Source organism: Epinephelus lanceolatus, chromosome 3, assembly GCF_041903045.1.
Source record: "Epinephelus lanceolatus isolate andai-2023 chromosome 3, ASM4190304v1, whole genome shotgun sequence".
In the NCBI taxonomy this organism is placed as follows: domain Eukaryota; kingdom Metazoa; phylum Chordata; class Actinopteri; order Perciformes; family Serranidae; genus Epinephelus; species Epinephelus lanceolatus.
This window is the reverse complement of record NC_135736.1, coordinates 36,665,147-36,693,132: the sequence shown is the minus strand read 5'-3', so window position 1 is coordinate 36,693,132 and position 27,986 is coordinate 36,665,147. Positions and strand designations below refer to the sequence as shown.

Here is a 27,986-nt window from a genome sequence, read left to right as displayed (position 1 = left end):
TAATCTTATTGTTCTTCGGCTTTGATTTCATTTCTGTAATATCATTTCCCCCATATATATATTAATTTGTGTCCATTCCAATTATCACTTGCTGCTTCTCCCTCACTACATGAGACCTTAGAGTTTTTATTTCTGCATCTGTATATGACGTGGCATTGAGTAAGGAGCCACAGCCCTTTAAATAATTGATCCACGCGTCACCCAACATATGAGGTTTGAAAAACCAGACAGACCTCTTGTCTCTGTCACCCAACACCCACTAAACCTGTTTGATACGCATGAGTCCATGAGTGAGCCTGAGCTATGTGAGACACATTTTGAGTACTTAAAATTTGGATGTTAGAAATGTGGTGACAACATTACAGACTAATTAATACATCAGGCAACATTATTGCTTGTGTGAGGTGAGCTATTTAATGCTAAAGGCGTGAGCCTCTCTCAGCTGGGCAGAACTACACTGCGGGGGGCTGCTACACTGGAGCAGTGTCAGCAGTAGCAGGTCACAGAGACCAACTGTCAAGAAGGAGACAGGGATAAGGAGCCGTTTCCATCAGCCTGTTGGATTACAAAATATCATTTTAGCTTGAAAGCCACGGTCGCGCCACCGCCTGTCGAGTTAGTACAAGCCTTGCAGTTCAAACTTGCAACATCAGCAGCGAAGTAGTTGTTAGCCGCCGCCTGCCTCTCCTGCCAGCCGGTTAGCCCCCTTGCTAGGAGCAGTAGCAGCTAATCTAGTTTAGCTAGCTAGCTGTCGGCAGCCTGGCTACCGGGGAAGAGTTTCTAAGATGAGGCTGAAAGTAGGGTTTCTGCTACGGAGTTTGCTCGTCATTGGGACTTTTCTTGGGTTGGTGTTGCTCTGGTCTTCTCTGTCACCGAAGCCCAACGACGACAACCCCTTTGGAAAACGGGTGAGTTGACAACAGCAGTCGAGTTAACCTGAAGTGTCTAAGAGGGAACTAACAGTTATCAGTGTTAGCATAACTCCAACCCAACACGTCGAGGTGTGTAACACACGTAGCTATGTAAAATGAGTTACAAGTGTGTGGGTGATGAGTAATGGAGGCAGCGGGGTCGTAGGAGCAGATTGCGTGTCTTTAATATTAAAAATATCACTCTTAATATAGCGACACGAGAGCACGCTTTCATTCAGGTGTTTGCTGGCTCTAATACATTGGTTGTCATGGAGATTTGTTCCTAGCTAGCTACTAACGCTAGCTGCCTCTTTACTTATTGTGGTGAATTCACATATTTTGATGTACAGTTGCATCCTTGTAACGTCCTTGTAACGTCACCTGTATTCACACGTTACTGTCACCGTTAAGCTACCTTCCTAAATCTCAACACAGTCATTCCAGGATACATGTCCGCATATCTCGCCATACTGGTGTCGTGTGCCCAAGGCGGAACTTAAAGTTGACATTACTGCAGGTATGCCTGTCCCAAAATTCCTGCTTTCTAGTTTAGAAACTGTCCATAACATAGTTTTACTTTGGTATTATCATACAGCAAGTATATGACATGATATAACTTTCTACAAGATCAATTAGACCATCAAATTATGTTTTAGCTCTTGTTTTTGGCACAGTAAATGCGTCACACTTGATAACATCTACTTCAAGACATGAATTGCAAAAGGATTAGGAATTATCGGTATGCAGCCGTGGACACAACCAGTTGGTATATATTGAGGTACTTTGGATAGCATATCAATGTCTAAATCATCTCGTGCTACCAGCATAGGTAGGATACTCAAATCACATTATAGTTAAATAATCCTAACATACAGTGAGTTGCACAGTTTAATAGTCTTTAAGGTCCAGTGTGTAGGATTTAGGTAGATATATTGGCAGAAATGGAATATAAGAAGTATGTTTTCTTAAGTGTTACTTGAAATAGGAATTATTATGCTCTTATTACCATAGGAAGCCGTTTATATCGACAGGGAGCAGGTTCTTGTCAACAGAGATCTCCATGTTGCACCGCCATGTTTCTACAGTAGCCCAGAACAGATAGTTGTTTTAGTGTTTTTACTGCAATAAGTCACCGGGATGCATTTGTTTTGGAGAGGAAGAGACCTCTGTGGATAATTAGGCACACAGTAAAAACCTTGAATGGCCGGATCTTAAGTTGTTAGACAAAAAAAGGTGAGCATACATAAGCAGGTGCTGGTCTATCAGTCCATCTGAGATGAGCCAAACAGCGTTGGAAAAACATTTGTAACACCAAGCTGCTTTTTCCAGTGTTTTTACCAGTTAAAATAATTGGGTCCGCTTGTTTTGGAGAGAAAGAGACCTCCGCAGATAATTCCACTCACATTAAAACGTCTAGATAGGGCCATTTGCATTTTTGCATCTGCTTCTCTAGTTGGCAGCCCCTCTGTGACAAGCAGCATTGTTAAAACACTGATTTTGTACTGTGAAACAGCTTTAATCAGTGTTTTTACAGGTTTCACCAGTTATTTTGGAGAGGAAATGACCTCTGCAGATAAAATGGCTTCCAATAAAAACGTCCTGAACAATGAACACTGAAGGAATTCTAACTGGGTGAAGTTTCTGCTGCTTGCAATCCGCAATCCGTACCACCAGATGGCACTAAATCTCCTTGTACCTTACACACTGTTCCTTTAACTCAATCCAAAAAATGCTGTTATCATAAAACAAAACACACTTGCTCTAAGTTAACGTAAAACTTACAACATATTAACATTGAGCAGCACCGCCTACTTATTTAGCAAGCATACTTTACAGTGGGGTTGTGTTCGATACTGAAGAAATAACTACAGTGTTTCCGCAGGTATGATGCCACCAGTGAGGTGAAGGACGCAAGCTTTTAAAGTACACCTCTGCATTAATTAGACTTTTTCATCTTTACTCACACTAGGCTTTCTCCTATTTCTATTAAACTGGTATGGAGATGTGGTATTAACATACTTCTTTGATTTCCTGCCGATGGATTGCCTACATAATATGCTGTCAAAAGTCACACTCGTCCCATTCGTAACCCTGCACTGCTGTCTGTCCCTTTTACACAGACATTGATTTAGTGCTGTTACTGCCTCCTTTGCCAGCTTAAAGTCAAGACAACTCTGATTGTACCTTTTATACAGAACGGCGAGGTGGCATAAGGACATGAAATTCCCGCCTTGAAGAGGCAGTGTAAGAGGTTATAGATGCATTTAGAGTAAAAGTGTGTCAACAAGCTGCCCCTGTCTTCTTTACATATGTTCTCAAATTAACATAATTTACGAAAATATCATTTATCAAGTGTTTCAATTACTTGTTAAGCGCATAATGTGTGCTGATTTTTTCATACCCAGCATTATTTTAACTCATTTGTTCTCTTTATAATTTGTTGGCCTTCTGGATCTACACCTTGTATTATCAAGTTGAACTCTTGGTATTTGTGAAATTTCATCAGCTCCAACGGCAGTTTGATTTGTGTGGGTGTAATTGAAAATGTTCACATCAGCACAAAGAACATAAAAGAAAATCCATGAAGAGAGTACAATAGTATACTCAGTTCTTTCAGGCTGCTTCTTTCTAATGTCATGATGTGGAATCTTTAGGGCAGGGAACTTGTTATCTGTTACACGCTACCGCCTGTAATTGGCCTTGGATAAACACAGCAGAGTGATGAGTGAAGTTGAGTGGCTGGTTAATGTTTGATCACGGCATCATGATAAATATTAATCCCTCTGAAAGTGACTTGAACATGACTCTGTATTGAATACACAGGTAAACTGTTTTTGAAACTTGGAAGTTTGTCCTCACCGAGATCTGCAACAGCACTTCTGTCTGTCCACTCATGTCCCTCTTAGTGCTGCTTTATGAATCAATTTAAGATTTCATTACATTAGCTATGGTTGGTGAACATTTTCGGTATATTTCAATTCAATCAATTGGTGCTTTTCTATGTTTCAGTTTCATTGTAATCAAGGGGTCAAATATGACTCAGCTACCTGTAAAAGCACAACTGTAGATCAGTGGAATAGTGAAAAAAACATTGGCAGAAATGTGCGTCACGTCACCTATGTGCTTGTGCGTGTCATGTGTCCATGTGTGCATGCATAAAAACAAACAAAATGGAGCCCCACTTGTAAATGCATTGGTTTGAAAATTCCAAAAAATCTGGCAAAATTAGTTTTAAAAGCTCATAATGGCAAACCCACAGAGAATTAAATAGCTTGCATTCACCCATCTCTGTTAGTGATTACTTTTGACAGGCTCTTACCAACTCCAATTAATCTTCCCAAATGAAACATGTACCTGCTGTGTTGTATCCTACTCACTGTCACTAGACCTAAGGTTAGTCCAAAGCCATATTAAATCATGTATTTGTTTATTATTTTTCATTTGTTTGTCCCAGCATGCTCGACGACTGTATTAATGTGCATCTGTGTAATGTCTAACACCCTCCGTCATATCCCTCAATGCAGGATGAAGGTGTGCTGCCCAAAGGAGACTTAGCAGACCAGTTTAAGCCTGTGGTGCCCTGGCCTCATGTGGAAGGGGTGGAGGTCGACCTCAGCTCCATTAGACTCAAACATGGTGAGTCACAGCTCCATTTTCAACAGCCCATAAACAAACCCGGCTCCTGAAAAGACTCAGGCTTTTACTGAGCAAGTGCAGGCGTAAAGGTGACCTCTGCTATTTTCCATGTACTAATACACAAGTTTTCTTTGTGTGACTTTTACGAGCAAGAAGTATTTGCAAGGTAGTTATGCTGCTGCACACTTTATCAAAAACAGATTATCGAAGAGTAAATGCAGGGTAGTGAACACAGAACCCAGAGCAGGTCTGGAAACGGTTGAATTTACTAAACAGACGAAAAGGGGGTTACAATATTTTGTTACAGTAATACATGCATTGTCTCACAGAGGATTAGGATAATGGAAGTTAGTATGAGGGCATATCTTTACAACTCTGATTATTACATAATACATTTTCAAAAGTTAGGACATTTCACCACATTTGATCAAATTAATTCTCAGAGTCTTCTTGCTGACATGTAACCATGGTAACCAGTTTCACCTTCAGTTCTACCAATAATTTAAAAATGATTTCAAAACTACTTCTCATTATGCCGAGCACAGTAAAATCTTATACTTACACTTAAATTGAAGCGTTAATACATCAGAAAGCTGTCTTGGTGGCTGTCCGTTATGAATATTGTCGTCTACCGCATTGCATTTTGGGATTTTATGCAGGCGTAGTGTCAAGTGTTTGCATGCTGTAATATTTTGGTGTCAATAGTATGCAATTCATGTTTGTTTCATACTAAGGTTTCAGAACATACTGAAAAATCTCACATATGGGATTAATGTAATAATTAGCATGTTAACGGACACACCTTTGGACTTTTGCGTTCATAGGGCTAGTCCCGCTGTTGTAGTCAAGCCAAAAAATTTGTGTAAATACATTTTAAAATGAAGAACAGTACGCTTAGACACTCAAACAGCAGAAGGGACCTGCTTTCCCTGGAGCTATAGATTCTAGGTGGTATCAAGCGTGTTGGGCAGTAGCGCATTACAGTACTAACATTAATTTTTCCAGTAACGAATAGTGTAACTAATTACTAATAGAATTTCAGTAATAATATTACAATTAGTCCAAAACCAAACAATTCATTACATCGTTATTTTTGTTAGCACATTACTACTGACTTGAAATGCAACAGTCATGCCAGCAAACTCATTTTGGTAATTGTTGGGCTGCGCAGGCACATCACAAAGCTAGTTGGAAAAGCTTACCTTAGCAGCTGGAAATATTCCAATCACTTTGATTTTGCCAGGAAGAAAGACAACAAGAACACTGTTGCTGCAGGTGGTTGAACTAAAACTCTTTCCACTACAAAACACACGTCCTCAAACCTCTGAGGTCTGAAACACCTCAGTTACTATAACTGACAGCACAGCAACAAGAAGCTCTGGGAAATACATCCCACCAAAGGTGAGCCCTCCTCAGCTGCAGAGGTCGGCTGTAGCCCTTCACTGGCTAAACATCTCAAACTGGATTTTACTCAGTGTCAGCTGCAGGCTACAGTGATAAAGCTTGTGACTGAATATGTGGTGGGTGAAATGTTGCTTCACGAGTGACTCTCCATCCTTCCTTCCGTTGCTCCGTAACGGAAAAGTAGTATAAAAAGTAGTGTAATGAATTACTGCTGACAGGGAGTGTTAAGTTAAGTAATATTATTACTATTGAAGAGTGATTAGTAGTAGTAATGTATATTACATTTTTAGATATTTATATATTAGTTTTTTTGGATACAGCTTTATTAGAATTTGTGTTTTTGATATTGTGTCATCTTTGGTTTCTGGTTGTCACCTCCAGGAGGGGCCAACAACCCCCAGAACCCTGACCAGCAGCCCAACCAGAAGCAGGTGATCCAGCAGCAGTATGTGACATTCAAACCCCACACACAAGCCTACACCAGCCCCATCCTGAAGAAAGGTATCCTGGGTAACTTTGAGCCCAAGGAACCTGAGCCTCATGGGGTCCCCAACGGTCCTGGGGAGGTCGCCAAGCCTTTTGTCCTGGGTCCGGAGTACAAAGACTCCATCCAGGCGTCCATCAAGGAGTTTGGCTTCAACATGGTGGCAAGTGACATGATCTCACTGGACAGATCCATCAGTGATCTTCGCCACGAAGAGTGAGTACTGCTGTTTATGCTGACTACAGGTTCTGCCACCTCTGTTACTCACTGTATTGTTTAACTGTAATCAGCCTTATATCACTGTTAGGGCAAGCTAATCCTGATATTGAATGTATGTATTAACTGAGCACTACACTTGGCAGCATTCAGTGTGTCTTGAAGGAACAGTTTAATCTTCTCTTCCAGATCCCACAAGCCAAAGTCTTTACAAACAAATGAAAGCAAACACAATGGTAGGATAATTTCTGTCGCTCTGGGCTGTCTGCATGTTTAGTTGAAGTAGGTGAACACCTCAAAGCAAGCTGGCCCAGATTTGTAAAATACGGTCTTTGAGAAATGACAGTGATTCTGTCAAGTGAAGAAGAATTACGTACTTTATGGTTTTCCACATGTTAATGTAATAAACCAGCTCACACACCTGGGCCCGGTATTTTAAGGCATTTAATCTAGATCAGAATGATCTGACTTGTGTAATCCCTTTTTTGCTCTCTCAGATAAAATTGATCTTGTAGGTTTGTCTTGGTTTTTCAAAGAATTTTCAGATTGGATCTTTTTGATCCAGATACCACAAGATCTGGATTACAGAATCTAGAGTTCCAGTCTTCGGGTAGACGTCCATTTGTTGGTTAAAGTATTCATTAACACAGACGTAAACCTCCAATTTTGCCTGGGGTAGCAAAAACAGGGATTACAAAACCCGGATGGTTTTGATCTGGATTAAATGTTTTAAAATACTGGATGGACTTGCCTTTAAAGTAAACACACACACACACACACACGCAAGCACATGCACACACACACACACACAAGGCAGTAAGGCATTACTCATACACACCCCACTAAACAAGCAGCCTTTAACCATTCTGACAGATGAAGATTACACACTGTGTGTTGAGCCAGTCCTTTACATTACCACATCACGGATGCACCATGTTTGCCATTATGTCAGTCCCACCCAGTGGTTTCAGATGCTCTAACATAAGCCGTTCCTCAGCTGTATATTTTACTGTTGCCTTCAATGTAACATCCAGCAACAAACAGAGAAAATACAGTCACATGATAACACATCAGAAACCCCACTTCCTCAGTTACGCACTGTTTTCATTGGATTGTTGTTGCTTTAGATTCTTGGATCAACATACTCTACACCCTACAGACAGTGGCAACAGCAGTGGACATGCTGTATTTTAGACAATGAAGAATCCACAAGTGAACACAACAAGAAACTGCAGTACAAATTAATGGTCAGATACTCCTTCATTGTATTTGACATAGAGGAGGAGACGTCTGCTGAAGGGTGTGTCCATATGTGTGGTACCATAAAAACTTGTGTGAGCTGCACTGCCATTGGTGTGTTTTATCTTATCACAAACAATGTGGAGAAGTGAATGTTTAAGAAGTTCCTTGACAGCAATTTTAAATGAGCGATTACACTGAAATAAAATAGTGATATATTTAAAACTATGTACAATTTCTAGTTCCTCATCTGGTGAGCAAATACTGTAACTTTAGTTTTACTGTTATCTACACTGAACGTCCATTATCTACAAAAATAACACATTTTATCAGTTGCCTTTTGAAGTCCTTCTTTTGTTGTACCCATAATGATAGTATCAGGTGTATATGTTAATACCATGAGTTATAATATAACTTCCTATCTTGATGTCCCCACATGTGGCCAGTTAGCATCTATTTTGTACCAGAAATTCCTCCCGATCGTGGATAAATTGTGCAAATAATTGCCGGGACAGGTTTTCACCTGGTCTGACCCCAGTCAAGATAACAATAAAAATTAAATTTGGCAAAAACACAGGACTTAATATGGCTGTTTAGCTTCTCAATGACATTAAACAGTCTACCATTAATAAATGCTTTCTGCAGTTTTAACAAGCGTGCATGTCTCCATACTGTATCAAATGCTGTGCTGTAGTCAATGAAGGAGCAAAGCAAAACAGTTCCACAGCATGTTTAAGTACAAATTAGTACGATATTGTAGGGTTGACTATTGATACTTTCACAAAATGTTTACACAATGAGATTTTTAATGAATAATAATCAGTAATGTGGATATAATGACTTAATGTCATTGAGTGAGGTGAAGCTGCACTGGAGAGATAGTAGCAACATTCCTAGCAGGGAACCTATGACATGAATGTAACTGATCTGCATTTAGCACTCTGTCCCACCCCTCCAGGTGTAAATACTGGCATTATGATGACAGACTGATGACCTCCAGTGTGATCATAGTCTTCCACAATGAAGGCTGGTCCACGCTGATGAGAACCGTCCACAGTGTCATCAAGAGGACTCCCAGGAGGTACCTGGCTGAGATAGTCATGATAGATGACTTCAGCAACAAAGGTGAGCTTTCATCATTTTCCTCACATGAACTATAAGGGTTGGAGAAAAATGTAATCTTAGTTGCACTGTGATTATCTCTTGGACAATCCAGCATCAATGCACAAAAATAAGTAACAAGACTAAAGAGAGCTCCCTTAGCTCCAGTGTCTGGATAAATAGCTGACTGTCACCATGGTGAAGTCACATTTTGTAGCAAGGTTGTGATTGTTACAGGGTGCAAACACAAGATATTTTTCATTCTGTGCACCTTGATTGTTAAAGGAACTGTACATCCAGAGCATTAATATAATAGTGAACCACTATTTGCTATGTAAAGATATAGTGGAGTAATGGCATCCTGAGCAGAGGATAAAGTCATACTCTCTCTCACTGTGTTGTAACCCGAGCTTCTCTGTTTGATGTTGTGGTAGACAATTCAGTAGTGCCTACATGTTAGTGCCTATGAGTCCGAGCTAGCTGTTCGCTGCCGCTTTGCACCCTACTCATATGACATTATGCTAAATTTGTATAATCATTTCCTCTCACACAAATGTGGACTGTACGTGCAGGTTTGCCAGCGGTTTAAGTCTTTGCTGTGTCTTCATGTGCAACTTTCTGGCAGACACACAGGCAAAGTTAGGCAATGCAGCGGGGGGCTTTCACCACTGATAGCTCTCTGTTTGGTTTGGTGTGTCTGGGCCTTTAAAACGTTTGTGGACTTAAGGAACATTTTCATCGATGTAAAAAAACAAACAAAAAAACACTCCTTTTATTGTTTCCTCAGCACAGGAACTAAGGAATGATCATTTTGAATGGCATTTTGAGTGACTTTTTTAGCATTTCAGTAGTAGGAACTCTCCTGGCACAAGAGGAATCTTCGTAACGTAAGTGTATGTCGATTGGTCGAACACTTGAGCCAATGTAGCGCAAGCAACCGCCATTTTTAGAAGTCCATTAGACATGTAAACAGCTGACAACACAAAACACAAATGACAGCTCGTAACAAAATAAATAAAGAAAACAAGAACGAAACGACAGTGAAGTCCTGCTGACCGCCTTGCAGAACGTCACTTCAGCATTCCTATTGGCGGTGGACATGCAAACCGAAAAAAGCATTTACGCTGTCATTCTCATATGGAGCATGAGATTCAGTAACAGAAAAAAAATCCAGCACCATCTAATCAGAGTTCAGAGTAGAGCTTGCTACTGTTTAATTGATGGAGACTGGACTGTCATGGATATATGAGATGTAATGTAACACTGCAACAGTGCCAAGATGGTGGGAAGAGCAAAGATACATTGATTCTGTTCAAAGATGAAAGCTGAACTCACTTTATTAAATCCTCAAATAATGTCAGGTGTCAAACAAGTACCTCTGTTAGTGGTTTACACATAGACATGTTATTGTGTAAAATGTAATATTGAAAATCAGTTCCGTGTGTGTGTGTGTTTAGCCCATCTGAAGGAGCGTTTGGAGGACTACATCAAGCAGTGGAATGGTCTTGTGAAACTCTTCAGAAATGACAAGAGGGAAGGACTGATCCAGGCCAGGAGTATAGGAGCCAAGAAGGCCACTAAAGGACAGGTATGATATGATCTTACTGCTACTGCTGCTGTTGATGCTGCTGCTGCTCCTGCCACAACTACTGTGTGAAAAATATGTTAGTTTATAAAACTGCTCTCAACTTTATACTAGGAGTAAAACACTACTCAACAGTTAGTAATATTGATCAGACTGAGACTAAGTGTTTGTGTGGTTGTTTTTTAGGTGCTTATCTACCTGGATGCTCATTGTGAGGTTGGAATCAACTGGTATGCTCCACTGGTTGCTCCGATTTCAAAAGACAGGTAACACACACACACACTCACACCTGTTCAGTGTGTTTTAGCATCTTGGGAGGTGACAGATGATTCAAGGCTTTGGTCAGTGAAGACATCTGGAAGAAAGCTTTGTGTTTTGATGCATGATTAATTAAACTGGTGTGGTAAATTCATTCATATAGTTAAATTTGTCATTTTATTAGGCTGTGTGTAATCTGCCCACAGGCACTATCTGTGGCCAATGACTTGAATGTGTTAAATGCCTGAAGGAAGGGATGTCCCAAACCTGTCTCATAGATCGGATTGGGGACAATCAAGACGTTTTTTTAACTGATCAGGGACTGGGTATATTGAGCTATACAGAGGACTCCTGATCGGGGGATAAAAACTTGATCAGGTCATCACTACTTGAAGGGGTGAAAACCCTTTTTGATTGTATGTTTTTATTTGTTACACACAACCCCATTCATTGTGGAAGTGACCAATACGAGAACGAAAATACTCGCAACAGTCAATATTTCTATGCAAGGTCATTGTACTCAACCTTTTTAAACCTTTTGGGTAAATAATTAAATATTTGCTTTGAACACTTTCACTCCAGAGTACACCTGAGGGGTCAAGGTTACTCTCTCCAAACATGAGTTCTTTGTGTGCTGCTGTGAGAGGTAGAATGATTGATCTTACAAGTTTCACCAGTTAAACAAACAAACAGCAGTGAGGGTGGAATACAATGAGGCCGCAGTGGTAGTTTGTGCGCTGCGTGGGTGGATGTTGATGCTCCATATGTTTTCCTGCTTTTTTGATCTTTGCCAGTGACATGCAAGATTACTCAGATATCCAGATCTGTGTTCTTACCTTTATTCTTAACTAAATCAGCCTGTTCAGAAACAAAATTATCACTATTCTGCATTTCTTCTCCATCCTGATCAAGTGATGTCGATTTATAGATTCATGGTATTTTACAGATGTCTACATCGCCATCCGTTGCTCCAGATGTTTTACTCAGAGAAAGTTTCTGAGGTTGTGTCCATTCTTATCACAACATTAAATCTGCTTTTTTCTTAAAACATCTCACTAGGCCAGGAGAACGAAATGTTTGAAAACAAATTTGGGGTGGGTGATTTTGGGCATTCCTGTTCAGGCAGTCAAACCTGCCACAGTTTACTAAAACACTGTTGCTGCAGGATTCTGTACCATGCATACAGCGGTTGAATGTAACTATCAGAGGGAAATATTGTTCTTTTATGGCACTACATTTATCTGACAGGTTTAGTTACTTTTCCAAATGTGTCAATTTTTAGTTTTTGTGATAAACTGACGGATGAAGTGTTCCTTTATGTGTTGAGAAAATTCCCCTGCTTCTTAAGCCAAATGAACTCTTTAAAAACCCTCCTGAATCAGTGGAGAAATGAATCATCATAAAGCTGAGAACAGCTGTTTTTCTGACATCATGAAAAGATTCATGGTTCTCACAGGACTGCCGCCTACAAAAAATGTTGCTCTTATAGAATATGATGCATTGCTGTAAATTATACTACCCAACATTATATGAAGGGGTTAAATAAGCACAACTTTAAACATCTACAGTGGTAAAACTCAACACACACATTAATGCAGCAGTAATAGTAATCCAAAACCATCAGATATAATAGTAAAATACTGCCAGGGAACATTTTACTGCACAGTGACTATTTTTAGGACTTTAAGTACATTTTACTGATGAAGTTAACATACTTAAGGTTTTTAATCAAGACTTTTACTTTGAGTATTTTCACAGTATGGTGTTAGTATTTTTAACTAAATAAAGGATCTGAATACTTTATTCACCACTGCATACACACAGAATATTTATGTCCTGGGCAATATATCGATATTATATTTAAATCATGATATGACACTAGATAGCGTCTTAGATTTTGTTTACAGTAATATCTTAAGTGTTGTCTTTTCCTGGTTTTAAAGGCTGCATTACCGTAAAGTGATGTCATTTTCTGAACTTACCAAATTGTTCTAGCTGTTCTATTATTTGTCTTTATATCCACATGACTGATAATTATTTATCAAAAGCTAATTGTGTAAATATTTTGTGAAAGCACCAATAGTCAACCCTACGATATCATCGCAAAATCAATATTAAGGTATTCATCACAGCCCAATACAGACAAAGGTTTGTGTGTGTCTTTTGTGTGTGCGTGTAGGACAGTATGTACAGTACCACTGATAGACTATATAGACGGTAATGAGTACACTATGGAGCCCCAGCAGGGTGGAGATGAGGACGGCCTGGCTAGAGGAGCATGGGATTGGAGCCTGCTCTGGAAGAGAGTACCGCTTAGCCAGAGAGAGAAGGCCAAGAGAAAACATACCACCCAGCCCTACCGGTACACACACCACAGCAGCCAGCATGCTAACACTCATCCCTGTTCTGTTTGTGTCTCCATCTCCCATCCCTTCACCCCACCTGTCCTCTCCTCCACTGTGTCTTGCTCTGTCTTGGTCTTTGACACCCCACCCGATGTCTTCGTGTTTTTACCGGCACTGCTGTCCGCACTTGCCTGTTTTTATTTCCTTTCGTGTGCACCCCCACCCCCACCCCCCCACCCCATGTATCTTGTATGCATGGCCCCAACTCCACTCTGTCAGAACGGTGTGTACGGTGCCTCTGATCGATTCTATCCACGGCCAGAAGTACACCATCGAGCCCCAGGGCGGAGGAGACGAGGATGGCTTTGCTAGAGGAGCCTGGGATTGGAGCATGCTCTGGAAGAGAGTTCCTCTGGGAGACAAAGAAAAACAAAGCAGAAAAACTCGCACTGAGCCATATAGGTACAGAAAACCAATGCCTCCTGACTAATCTGGACAGTGTCGACACAGAAGACAAACATATCCCAGCTAACCAGGACAGAAGCTTATGATATGTCTGACATTAAGACTATCACTACCTCAACTTACTTGTGAAGAAATTCTAATTCTAATCCAACTGGTATAAATACAGACTCATCTCAGTAAAACTACCTAAATTAACCTTAAAAACAGGAATATTAAAGGGGAACTGCAGTATTTTTCAACCTGGACCCTATTTTCCCATGTTCTTGTGCCTGAGGGGGCTTTTATGTCAGGGACCTGGGCCCAGATCTGAGTACACTTGACCTTAAAGTACAGTTTGTATGAACACTGTGTACAGCAACCACCATGGTATGCTGATCCATGCCCGAGTCTGCTTGAATAGGTGGTCCCGAGTGTGGTTCGTGTATTCTGCACATAGCTGTCAGGTGTGAACACAAACTGTACCAAACACAAAAGTTTACTGCTATTTAAGGCAACAACAAGGAGTTTTTAACCGTAAACAGTAAACGGAACAATATGTTTGTGAGATTTGGACACAAAACAGACGGAAACAAGTGAAGAGTATTGACATTTAATTTAAATACTGTTAGACACTCAGAATAACAATCTGAGCCTGTCGGTGACAAAAAAAAGCATGTTTAACAGACGTAAACTGACAGAGCACAGTTGCCTGTAGTGATTACATTGTAGCCTGTTTTGCAGCTGGTCTCTTAGTGACTCATGGGACCAACAACTTTGGAAATTGGTCCAGTAGAGACCAAGGGTGTTTTCAGACCTAGAGTTTGCTTGTTTTGGTCCGAATCAGGGACCTAAGTTACATAATTGCCTAGAGTTGGTATGTGTTCTCACGGCAGCATTCACAAGCGGACCAGATTAAATGCCTTGCACGAGAAAGCAGCTCTTGATTGGTCAGAATTTCCATGCGGGGAAAATCCAGTAAGTAAACAAAACATTGAAGATGACTACACTTTCAAGATGAACATGACACTTTCTAATGTCACAATGGAGGGACAACTACGCAGGTTGATTTTAGCGCTGGTCATCGTGGACTATATTGCTGTCATTGTTCATTTTAGTCAAACCATACAGTTTGAAAACGAGGCGCGGCTCCAACTAGAAAACAATGTTTTGATGCATTGGATGTGCTGAATGTGCATATTAAGGCAGTACAGGAGGAGGTGCACATTAATAATCCTCCAGGACTGTAAAATGCTCATGTTTAACCCAAACAATGGGTAATGTGACTACAGCTGGTTCGGATTGCGGTTGGAACACGTTCTTACCACAAACAAACCACACCAGAGTTCTTTGGTAACCTGACCAAGACCACCTCTTCAAGAAAGTCTTGGTCTAGTCGTAATGAGTGCGATGGTTGTGTTCACACCTGCCCAAACAAACTGCGCTTAGGGGGGAAACGAACTTGAATTCGATTGAAGCGACCCAAACAGGGCAGGTGTGAAAGCACCCTTAGACACAAAAACATGGGAAAATAGGGTCCAGGCTGAAAAACACTGAAGTTTCCCTTTGAGAACAGTTATAATGTATCATCAGCTGATATTTAATACTAGTTCTGCAGATATTTACATTTGGAAAACTTTAAATACATCAGATATTTTACTGAGTCTAACTCTTACTGCGTATCATAACTAACCAACTAAACCAAAACCATCTAACTCCTCTGATGGGGAGGTACTGTCCTGTCAACTGACCACCTGTGTGCTTCAGTGTTTCTACTGTTGGGAGTTCATTGGTGTGTTGTTGGCCCAGTTTGTTAAATATATTGGAATTTACTCCTCCTTCTCTTAGTCTGACTCTCTGATGGTTTTTGCTGTAACTTGTTAATGGATAACTTAGCAAAGTATGTCCTGTTTTTTGGGGAGTCTGTGAATCTACCTTTTCTTTTTAGCCCACTTGAACCACATGGCCTTTAAAGGATTATGTCTTTGTAGGGAAGAGGGAGTAATGAGTCTGTGTTGGGACATGTTGTCGTGTCTTTGTCCGGGAGCTTCTGGTGTGAATTGGGTTCGGACCGGGGCACCATCACCCCCACCTTTCCTAATTGCTTTTTCATTTCGTCCTGCCATGCTGTCACACTTTTTTCTCTACTTTTGCTTTCACTAATTTCTTTGCTTCTCTGTCAGTCTGATGTTACGTTCTGTGTTCTCATTGTTGTTATTAATACAGTAACTGACCAACTGGGCTTTATTGCACCTGCCAATATTTACACAGCGTTAACAGTTTGTGATTTTCAGACCAACTTCAAAAGAATAGATGATGTGATTATTTTAACAGAGTAAGTTAAGTGTGACGAGTAATGTTGTTTGAGCTTGTGTCTGTTTCTGGACGTGCGTGTCTGTCTTCATACCTGTAGGTCTCCAGCCATGGCAGGTGGTCTCTTTGCTATAGAGAGAGACTTCTTCTTTGAGCTGGGTCTGTATGATCCTGGACTGCAGATATGGGGAGGAGAGAATTTTGAAATATCATACAAGGTACACATGGAATAGACTGGTTTATACACACTGAGGCTAAATAGCAACACACACATCATTTAAAAGGGTTCAAAGCAATATTCACCTTTTTATATTTTTCTAAATTCCTGTATGTTTATGTAGATCTGGCAGTGTGGTGGCCAGCTGCTCTTTGTACCCTGTTCTCGTGTGGGCCATATCTACAGACTACAGGGATGGCAAGGCAACCCTCCACCTGCACATGTTGGGTCATCACCCACCCTGAAGGTATGGTGGCTCACACTTTGAAACACAAGGAGCCAGATGCATAAAACTCTGTGTAGATTCACAACCAAAATGTATTTAAATCAGATTTATAAAGCTATGTGTAAGCATGGTTCTGTTTTACACATCATTGTGGAAACTAGTTCAGTGCCCATTTGGAACGAAGCGATTGCTCGACCTGTAGTATTGCTGCTCACAGCTTTCTTGACTCCTCAGACAGTTTCACACTCAACACTGCACTTCTTTAGGTCCTGCGCAGTAGCCCCAAACAGCTAAAGATGTATTGTGATGTTTAGATGAAAATATTGAAATATTGAAAAATATTGACTTATGTGACTATTATAACTTGCTGTACCAAGAAATAAAGAGGCCCCAAAAACACCTTAAAAATATGCAACTTAATGGTATACAACTTACCTGTTTTGTACTTTTACTTGTACTTCAGAGGAAAATGTTGTACTACCACATTCACCTGACAGAGATATGTTACTGGTTATGTTGCAGATTCAGATTTTACTCACAAAATACGACAGTTAAAATATGTTGCATTATTATTCATTAAACTATCCAGCATTATATTAGAGTTCAAAGCACCACCTTAAACAGACATTAATACATTTTAGTACATTGAGCTGATGATGCCTTTCTGTCATGCTTTCACTTTCAGTAAAAATTTGAATGCAGGTATCCATAGTTTTACTCTTCATGATTAATAGTTTTAATTCAGAAAATGATAATGTTTTGAGAACTTGTCCTACCCTTAGGAAGACCATTATTTCCAGTTAGAGAAAGTGTGGAAAGTAAAGCAAGATGGTGTTTACCTGGGGCTCCAAATCCCTAACATTGGTGAAATACACTCAGCAGAGGAATTCATTTCCAAGTTGGCATGATAGCTGTTGTTTTGACATAATTATTGCGGTTATAAAGTAAAGCATGGCTTTAATTATTGGAGGTATTTTGCTGGCGGTAATGCTGTTGGTGTTGGGAGGTCAAGTAACAGCTACTCGCAATCAGAAACATGAACATGACGTGCTTGACTCTCTGTATATTCAAAGTTGATTAATATTGAACGTGTTGCGTGTCCAAACTGCACCAAATGTGACTGCGCATCTTTGGGTCCCCAGCAATACACCTGCGAAATGTGAAGTAGATGAACAGTTGTTGAGTTACACAAAGACAGACAGAGGGACAGAGATTCCTTCCTTTACAGTGAGATGGGTATATGTGCACAAGCGTCATTTCCACTACCACATTTGGCTCCAAATTGGATGCAGACATTCCCTGAATTACCTGTTTGCATACCACATACTAACTGTACCTGCTCGACTTGTTGTTTAACAGTCATTAAATGTTTAAAAGCTAATTAGTGATTTAGTTTACAGCGCTCATATTGTAATACTGACTGATCCAGGCAGCTTCACAGTACAGGATAAATTGTAAAAGTCATAACAGGAAAATAAAATGATGCCTTCAATCTGAAATTGGTCAGAAAACGAATTAATTAACATTAGTTTCTAAATATTTTTTATTTGGAAATCCAAACAAGTACAAAAATACAGTAAGTATATACTTAACATAGTAAGTACTTGGAATGATTTTTCCATTTTTCCTTTTCTCCCACTCCAAACGAACAACCCACCCACCCTAACCTGGAGAGCACCCAACTACAGAAGCACAAGAAAAGAGAGTATATGTATACAGACAAGCCAATAAGTCCATGTGCCCACACACAGTACATACACATACATAAACATACACCGATACATGAGAGGCCACGATTAGCCACACACACCGCCACCATGTTCATGCTTATTCACTACTGTCCGGTCATACAAGCTTGCACCAGTGCAAGAGTAATATAAGTACACTATATTGTACACAGTAATTATTCCTTAGGGACATTATACACAATTGGAATGTAAGGCAAAGATTAATAGACTACCAAAACCATTTGAGCCCTGACAAAGATATAAAGTGACTTTCAATAGAGGAGGGAGAGAGAAGGAAAATAAATAAATAAAATAAAAAGAGGGGGGGTGTAAGGAAGAAATCACAACAGAGGACATGGGAAGGAGAAGAGAATAAATAAATAAATAAATACACTTTACCAGTTCTATTAGTGAAACTGTGCTTAGAACTACTGTACTCTATATCATTAAATATCTTGAATTGGGAAATTTTATTACAGGGCATCAGGCAAAGTTTTGAGTTTACTTAAATGTGTCAAAACTGGGTTCCAGATGGAGAAGAATTTGTCACTAGATCCCCTAAGTGAATATTTAATCTTCACTAACTGTATGAAGAGCATCAAGTCGCTTAACCACAAAGACACTTTAGGGGGGTGTTTTGATTTCCAGTGTAATAAAATTCTCCTGCGAGCGAGCAACGTCGTGAAGGCAATAATATTTTTGTGGCTTTTCCTAAATACAGAGTATTGGCCGACTGTGATTCCAAATATGGCTGCTGCTGCATTGGGTTGGAAATCAGTATTAAGTGCTTCAGATAGAAATTTGAAAATCATAGACCAGTAAGTTGTCAGAGCAGGGCATGACCAGAACATATGAGTCAAGTTGGCTGGACTGTTCTGGCACCTGTCACAACTTGCATCTGAATCAGGGTACAACTTAGCTAATCTTGCCTTGGAGAAGTGAGCTCGATGTAGAACTTTGAACTGTATTATACTTAGTCTTGCACAAGAAGTACTATTGTTTACTCTTTGTAAAGCACAGTTCCATTAACATTAGTTTCTAAATGTGACTTTGATTCATGTGTTACAGATCTTTGTGTAGACTTCCATAAAATCACACAAGCTGTTAAACTGATTATCAACCCAAACAAATAATTATTATTTGTGTCATATGAAGCATAATACTGTGTGTGTATGTGTACAGAACTATGTTCGTGTGGTGGAGGTATGGTGGGATGAATATAAGGACTACTTCTACGCCAGTCGTCCAGAAACTCTCACTCTAGCCTACGGAGACATCAGTGAGCTGAAACACTTCAGGTACAACACACATACAACAACATATGCACACTTTGTATTTATAACTGATGAATCTTTACACTTTCATTCTTTTGTTTTACTTGATCAGACCTTTCCACATCTCTGCTCCTGTACACTGTCTGAGTTTAAGGCTGCCCCAGACAAACGTTGACAGTTGAGAGATGACACAAAAAGAAAAGTCCACTAACAGCCAATTTAGAGCAAACTTTAGAGGGCTGGAGCACACTGATCGATTTGCAGCCTTAAACTGTGCAAACAGTCTAACGTTTTAACACCACTGTTTCTTCGTCAGAGTCAAAACGGACAAAGACAAAATGTGAACGCATACAGGCTGAGTTTCACCTGCAAGGATTAATTTTTAAATGAAATCATTGGTTAACTTAAATCATGTTGCACCAAACTTTAAAACGAGCTTACAATTAAGAAAGATTCAGTTTAAACCTCTTCAAATGTCTTTTTAGTTTTTACTCATTCTGTTGCTACAAACATTGAAACTCTAATTTGAAATGTGATCTAGTATTAACTTTAAACTTACATTTGAGGAGGTTAAACTTTTGAAATGGCTGCCTTTTTTAAATGGATAGAGCAAAATAATCAGGTTCCTTGAAGAAAGTTCAGGGTCAAATTCAGCCCAACTGAGTTTTATCATGCTGAATATGTCGTTTTCTGTTAAAACTGTTTGCCAGTTGCTGCCAGACAGTCTCTTTTTTCCTGTGCTCCTGTCTTGTATTATTTGGCCATATTACTTTATTAATTCGACCAACAAGTTTTTCTCAAAGGGGGAGAAATCCGAGCCTCTCAGCTGAGCCATCATGAGTTGCGACAGGCTAACAGACCAACTTTTTAACTAGCTAGCAAACAATTCTACATGTTGATTAACGGATACAGAGCAGCCAAAAGTTAACGGTATCCACCCCTCTTTTACAGCCTATTTATTAGGTTCCTGCAGTATGCAGAAAGTTATGTATTTATTTATTTCAATTTGAGTAAGCAATCATCTCCATATTGATTAAATTCTATTTAATTTTGGTTTACATCAATAAACTTCATTAACTAAATGGAGATAGAGTTTAATTGTGCAACACAACTTTGCTTAGTTTTAAACCTGGATTTACTCATTTTAAACCTAGTTTTACTAAACTCCAATTGGAACTAATCTTAGATTTAATTAATCCTTGTTGGTGCAACCAGCTACACAGTCAACCCAGAACAGATGTACAGGTCTCCTTGCATACTTGGTTGAACAGGATTTCAAATCTATTGGATAATGGATAAAAAGGCAGGAGTTGCCATACTCACTGTCCGAGTACCACGACCCATGCACCACATATGCATTATAGCCATTATTCATTTATTTATGCATTTAAAAGGAGGTCTTTTGCTCTAAAATTCAACATCTGAAATAAGCTGAAAGGTCATGAAGTTCCTCTTTTTTAGAACTGGTTATGAAATGAAAACATTATGTAGCATCTCACAGTGAAACTGTAAGTTAACAAGTTATTAATAGCTTGTTTGCTGTTTGTTGTCAGGGAGGAACATCGATGCAAGAGCTTCAAGTGGTTCATGGAGGAAATAGCGTATGACATTCCCCTGCATTACCCTCTGCCCCCTAAAAATGTAGAATGGGGAGAGGTAGGTACACACACACACACACACACACACACACACACACACACTGTTTCTGTCATGGTTGTTAATATATGAGTAATACACTGTGCCATAACGTTATGTGTGTGTGTGTGTATCATTTCCATGTGTGTGTAGATCCGAGGCTTTGAGACAAGTTACTGTATTGACAGTATGGGACACACCAATGGAGGCAATGTGGAAATAGGACCGTGCCACAGGATGGGTGGCAACCAGGTAATCAACACACACACACCCACACTGTGCCTCATGTGGTGTGTTGCTTTAGTTGCCTGCAGAGACCTGCAGATGGAGATCTGGATCTGGTTTGGTCTGGTTTTTGATGAGCTTAATATGCAACAGCCTGTTGGACTCCATGTCACTCAGTGACGTTATTCTGTCTTAACTCGCCATGCTCTATCAGGTGTTTTGTAATTTTGGCAATTTTCCTTCTTGATTTTAACTCTCAGAACTAATTCTTGTACATTAGTAGTTGTTGTTTGGGGTTACATGATGTGTTATTTAGCTTGGTGTAAATTCTCTATCTTTCTGTGTGTGTGTGTGTGTGTGTGTGTGTGTGTGTAGTTGTTCCGTATCAATGAAGCCAACCAGCTGATGCAGTACGACCAGTGCCTGACCAGAGGGAGTGATAACTCAGCTGTCATCATCACACACTGTGATCAGAACCAGCACACTGAGTGGAAGTACTTCAAGGTGACACACATACACACAACTGATAAAAACAAAAGATTCACTCCTCAGTGCTCGTATTTGACGTTGCTCTACTCACCACTGTGTGCAAAGAGGAAAGGATGAGAGCACACTGATGAGTCTGAGACAGAAAGTAGAAAGTGCTGGAATAAAGAATTCACCCTATTTCTCTGTCTTTCTCTTTTCTTCTGCCTGTACAGAATCTCCATCGGTTCACCCATGTACCAACAGGTAAATATCTGCACGATTTTTTAAGACAACAGTTTTTATATATTTTTCACAAAGGGATTCATTGTCACCAGTGACACTCATCATGTCACCGGTGGAAGGAAGATTAGGAGGCCTTAAAGAAAGACTTATTTTACAGCATGAAAGATGGTCTTTTCATAAAACTGGGCTGTCAATGAAGTAGAAGGACACAATTATTTTTTAAATAGGTGCTGCATGACCAGAGAAAACAGAGGAAAAGGGCTGTGGCATTTGCTTTTGCTCAAGGGGTAGAAAACCTGCAACTAGCAGTAGGCACTAAAGCTAAATAGTGCAGGCAATACAGTAACAGAATCTTGGTTTATATTTTATCAGTGCTGCTTAGTTTTACAGTTTGATCTGAGTTTGGTCTGAGTTTAAGAGAAAGAGAGGCAGGTCACTTTATCGATCTGCTTCTATACTCTGTGTTGGTGGCGGGCATACGAAAATGTTAAAGTACAGTCTGTGGTTTGAGCAACAGCCCTAAAACAATCTGATTTCAGCTGAGATGAGCAGGGAGATCTGGGTGTTGGTAAGATGGAGAGAAGTTTACCACAGTTAATTGTCACATACTACCCACATTGTTATGATACAGAACTGATTGAAAAATCAGCAAAGTATCCCTTTAATTTAAAAGAAGGCTTTTAAAAAATTCTACCGTAGCCTGCACACACTCAACCAGTCACTGATGGTGTCACAGTATTCTTAATATGGTCTGTACTTAGGGTTTGGTTTGTACAGTTGCAAAAAACTGCCATCTGATCAGCCACCACTAGATGGCAGCTCAAGCAGGATTTTTAGCCTGTGTGTAGTTAAAGGAAATACTTCTTCCACAAACGACTATTTATATATCAATTACTCATCGCATGTTACCTTGAATCTGTGAAGAAAACTTTGTTTAATACTCATGTTTCCATGGTGAAAGAAGAATCCAAAAAAGGTGATTTTGAGATGATGAGACGAGGACTGTGACAACAGCAAAAATATATGAAAACATACAAAGTAAAACTCTGAATATGCTCATAGACAAGAGGCTCAGACTTGTGACAGTGTGAGAAGTAAACATCAATGGAGTTCTCTTTAGCTGAGCTGTAACATTAGCTAGCTGCAAGGTGCTATTTGAGCTAGCAGTAGATGTGCGCTTCCTTCTGCATGGTGATTAGGCTTGCAGCTGTGGCTCGGTTGAAAGAAAACGGGGGTAACTGAACTCTCTAAGTCCACCACTACTATAACTCACGGTGTGTGTGTCAGTCAGTGAACCACCTGCATGTTCAGCAACAAAGCACAGTAGACAACTGCCTCAAAAGTCCTTAGTCACATGATTATTGCCCTTTTGAAGGCATGTTTATATGTAGCTGCTGTGGAATACTGTAACAAGCCTCAGAGCTCCACTTTGAGTCAGAACATCACAATCACATTGCCTTAAATTAGATCAGCTCAAATGTTCCCAAGTTGAGTAACTCTGAACAGATCCACGTTGGACCACAAACTCTAATTGGATAAAGTTCAATTCCAGGAATCCATTTCGGAGGAGTGGCTTCTGAATTCCTGTAACAACACTCATAGTGATGTTCATCTGTCCTCTCCTAACAGGGAAATGTCTGGACCGCTCCGACCTGCTCCACAAGGTCTTCATATCAGACTGTGACACCAGTAAAACCACTCAGAAGTGGGAGATGAACAACATAGTGGCTGTCTGAAGACTGAGCAGCACGCACAAAGAAAACCACTGGGAGCTCGGAGAGGAACATGTTGACTGTATGAGGACACGCCCACACCAAGAAACACATCCATACTATGAGTTTACAGATACATCAAGCTGATACTGTCCTTTAAAGAAATAATGTTTTGATATGAGCCACTCAGTGTCAGTTTAAAGATACTGAGTATCACCAGCTTCAACCCAAAACCGTTGGTTGGTGCTGTTGGTTCACACAGTCATGCATTATACAGACACATAGACACTCCAGATGGTAGAAGAAGAACTGGTTTGTGTGGAGCCTGAAGTTGCTCGTCCTCCAAATCACCTGAACACTGAACTGAAGACATGTTGGGCGCCATCTCTGTCTTTCATTGTGGTTTTGTTTACACTGTGTCTCTCTATTGGTTCTTTTTGGGCTCTCAGGTCTTTTCTAAACCACTGCATTGATTTCTGAAATTAATCACATCAGCACTGACTATTGAACAGTCGCACTCTTATTAGACCTTTTCAGTCAAACTGATTAGCTCACCTACCAAAGAGTCCTTTAAGTTGGTGAAGGATTCAATGAAACATCAGCGCGTTTAGCCAGGTGACGTGTCTGTACATACGCTGGCTGGTGTAATGCTTGCTGTCATATACAAGTAAGATAAAGGGGATAGTTTGGGTTTATTGAAGTGGGGCTGTGTGAGGTACTTTTCCAGAGTCAATGTATCACGTACAGTAGTTGGCAGTCAGCGTGCTCCCTGTTTGGAGAACCAGATAGGACTTGCACCCCAGACGAACAGCAATGAATTTCTGCGGATGAAAATGTTGAAATAAAAAAAATATATATAATAAAAAAAGGCCTACCTATAAACATCAAAATCATTCTAAGAGGATGCTATATTTACAGTATTTTAACCACTTCACCTTGCTGTCAGAGAGCCCGTTCCTTTGGCGCTACATTTTCTCAACCGAATTACTTCCATCTTCCTGTGCAAAAGTGCGAAACTGTACTATGCACTGTATAACGCTGCAGGTCAGCTGTTCAGATCAGAGAGTGCTGTTGCGCGATCCGACTGAAACAACTTTTCAAAGATGGTGTGAGCTTGTTTTTCGGAGCTGTTCAAACAAACAGTTGAAAACAGCTGTGACTAGTTGCACTGAATATAGACGTTAACACTCCACCTGCAAGACTGAGACACCTCAGCATTTGCGGTAACATTTCTCTCGATCATTATGTAAAACCACCACTAAATGAGCAAGAGACATTTTGTGAGGAGCACTGCTGTACTGAACTATCGGGTAAGATTACACTAAATACCTACAAATAAATTTAAACTTGCCAAATAGCCAGTAAAACGTGAAGCACTGGAATCCTCTGAGTCACAAAGATCCTGAGGTTGTTGTATAACCATGTCCAGACAGCAGTAGCTTTTTAGATCAGTAAGCATGCATTTTACAGTTCAGTGAGCTTCTGCTTTCTGCTTCTGCTCTTTATGGGCCTCCCGTTCCCACTGAAGTTTCTCTTCACTCTCTTTATCGGCCTATTCAGTCTCCCTCCGCAGACGTTCTTCCTTTTGTATACTCTGGTTCGTAAAGTTATAATTTTGTCTCCACAGTGAGGGTATTTCATTGTTGCTGCCATAATCGTCCCGGATTTTTTTTGTGTTATTATATTTGTTGTCTCCTTACAAACCGTTGCATTGTGCTTTTGCGTAAGAATATTAAAGTTATATGGTTGGGAAAATGTAGTGCTAAATGAAAGGGCTGTCTGACAGCAAGGTAAAGCAGTGAAAAAAATCTTAATATAGTGTCTGCTTTAACTGATGCTGACATTTGTAGGTATGCCTTTATTTAAGTGGCTAAAATAAGATTTGCTTCTGGTGTGCCAGTGCCATCTGGTCCTACAAACGGAGCGTGCCAACCGCCATCTACTCTATGTAATACACTGACTATCGATAAGTATCTCATGCAGCCACACTTCAAAAATCCGAACTATCACTTTAAGACGGCATTTAGGCTGGAGTCGTGCGATAAAATAGGATGTCAAAAACTAAGCATTTATTGGATCTGTCAAAGAAAGAACACTCAGGTGAGCCAAATCTTTGTCACAGAGGAATCACGTGAAAGTGGTTGACTCGGTGGTGTCACAGCGACAAACATGAGCGTGAAAGTCGTGGCTTGTTTTATCTATGTAAACAATCAACATGTAGAGATGACAAACTGTTTCTGCTCGGCCCTGTTCAGTCATCTGCTTCCTAAAGAGCCAACACGCCAATTTCGTCATGCCAGTCAAACTACATGAACTTTCCTCCGGAGCCAAACCTGACAAAGGTGGAGAGGCTGTCCAGAGAGAGATGTACGTAACGCTCCTATAGGCACATGCTGAACAGGCTCAAACTGACACTGACATATTCTAATATTGAACTGTATGTGTTTGTTCTTCACATTTGCACTCCACACTCTGTGAAAGGCGCTTTTAGTGTCACTGATAAAGGGACACTGTTAGGTTGAAGATAATACAGTAATCTAACAGGCTTAAAGGGACAGTTCACCCCAAAAATTAATTATACATATTTTTCCTCTTAAGCTGGGCATACCCATGATTTGACCTGGTTTTAGAGATGTTTAATTCCAGCTCCCTGTGTATGAGTATATCATCTGAGACGTAAAGCCAAAGCTCATGATTTATGGAAAGACACATTGCTGTTGAGTTTGTCAAATGTATTTTGTCAGCGCTTCAAGCACCACAAATCGAGTGCCAACTAGTTCCATTATATTTGAGAGAAGGCAGAAATCTCTACAGCCGGTATCTCCAACACTCTGCAACTCACACCTAAACAATCTAGATTGATGAATAGCACTACAGGTAAGAGAACAAATATGTATTTTTGATTTGAGGGTGAACTGTCCCTTTAATTTGACTAATGAATTAGAAGAATTTAATTCACCACACTGTTATTAAAAGCTTGACCAGGACAAAAAGAAACTTATGAAGATGAAAATATACATAAAGCTTCATACAGCGTTAGATTCTCTAAACCATCTCTAAGTGCATTCCCAGTGCCATGACTGAAACCATCCCATCTAGAAGATGCTTCAAATGCACAGTAGCATGAATATAAGTGACTTGACTTTCTGTTGTTCAATTTGATTGGTTATCTTTTACTTCTATTAATTTCCATAGGCTTGAATTCATTCTCATCACTTCCTACAGACACTGAGATGCTTTAGAGGAACTTAAATACGTTACGGTGAGCTCACAGTTGGGAGAAGTTTTCCCAGAGGGCTTTCTGCCAGAAAGAGATTTATTGGTTATTGGTTAAAAAAAAATGTTGTGTTTTGGGTTAAAATGAATAGATTTCTGTCAGAAAATGGCTTTCTGGGAGAAAGCCGACACGGAAAACTTGTCCCATGTGTGGTGAGCACATCTTTAAGAACAGACTGAGGACTTGTGAACTGCCTGCCTTACTGACAGTCTTGATGAGTAATTCAGTAGCTGACCAGTTGTCTGTGACTTTAGTAACTGCCTGTCTGAAAATGAAAAAACAAACAAACACTGGGTTGTTGGGCTGGGGAGTGAAACCAGTGAGAAATACACGTGTGGTGGGGGAAACGGCGAATGAAGAAAATGTGGGTGCTTTTTTGGTATGTTAAAGGGGAAGAGGGTCTGGTGTATGGATGATCATGTATGCAATGTTTTGTACAATGTAAATAGATTTTCTTTGTAAAGACGATCACGATGCATTTTCTGAAGGGCCTTGAATGATGTTGTAAATATCTAACTTATAGCAGAAATTTAATAATATGGACTGAGTGGTGGGTGACGGAGCAAATAAAAGACCTGATTTTTACTACTACCACTGTGTGCTCTTGTTATTGTGATTGCAGGGAAATAAACTGCACCTTGAGATGGTGCTGGGGCAAGGCTGGACACAGATGGGACGTGCGACAATTTTGGACGAAAAAAACTGACTCAGTGTGCAAAGGCCTTTAAAGTGCTTGTTTATGCCACAGATTGTTGTTATGAGTGTCTGACAACATTACAAATATGACTCTTTGGAGAAGTACATTTTTTTTCTCATGCCTTTCACTTGTTTCGGCCTGTTTTGTGTCCAAGTCTCACAAACTGATATAATAATTCACTGTACATGATGTGCAAGGACCATCGGAAATGTAAAAATCCAATGATAATTTCTGTTTGTACGTTTTCTGGTTATCATAAGTGTAATTTTGGTGTTTTTTGAAAGAAAACATACCCTCCAATCACGTTTTCTTTAAAAAAAAAAATCAGTAGTAAAAGAAAAACAAAATGCAA

General features: G+C 40.0%; 1 protein-coding gene across 2 annotated transcripts; it reads left to right on the top strand.

Annotated features, from left to right (window-relative positions):
- The first annotated feature begins 93 nt into the window (after positions 1–93).
- galnt7 (UDP-N-acetyl-alpha-D-galactosamine: polypeptide N-acetylgalactosaminyltransferase 7) lies at positions 94–27,528 on the top strand. Of its 2 annotated transcripts, none has more exons than XM_033624047.2 (15): positions 94–908; positions 4,436–4,547; positions 6,333–6,651; positions 8,849–9,015; positions 10,449–10,579; positions 10,763–10,842; positions 13,014–13,196; positions 16,034–16,151; positions 16,275–16,397; positions 19,286–19,401; positions 20,931–21,033; positions 21,166–21,264; positions 21,613–21,741; positions 21,939–21,969; positions 23,578–27,528. In XM_033624047.2, the coding sequence occupies exons 1-15, from the start codon at positions 786–788 to the stop codon at positions 23,682–23,684; spliced, it is 1,941 nt and encodes a 646-aa protein (XP_033479938.1). In that variant the 5' UTR covers positions 94–785; the 3' UTR covers positions 23,685–27,528. The 2 variants fall into 2 exon arrangements, with proteins under 2 accessions (XP_033479938.1, XP_033479937.1); XM_033624046.2 differs by lacking the exon at positions 13,014–13,196 and adding an exon at positions 13,459–13,641 and having other exon boundaries at positions 100–908.
- Positions 27,529–27,986: the final 458 nt, after the last annotated feature.

Bases quoted from the DNA above. Each gene is read 5' to 3' on its own strand.
- galnt7 (XM_033624047.2), top strand. From the start codon at position 786: ATGAGGCTGAAAGTAGGGTTTCTGCTACGGAGTTTGCTCGTCATTGGG. The intron at 16,152-16,274 runs GTACACATGGAA...ATGTTTATGTAG, and splicing joins ATTTTGAAATATCATACAAG to ATCTGGCAGTGTGGTGGCCA. The intron at 21,970-23,577 runs GTAAATATCTGC...CTCTCCTAACAG, and splicing joins GTTCACCCATGTACCAACAG to GGAAATGTCTGGACCGCTCC.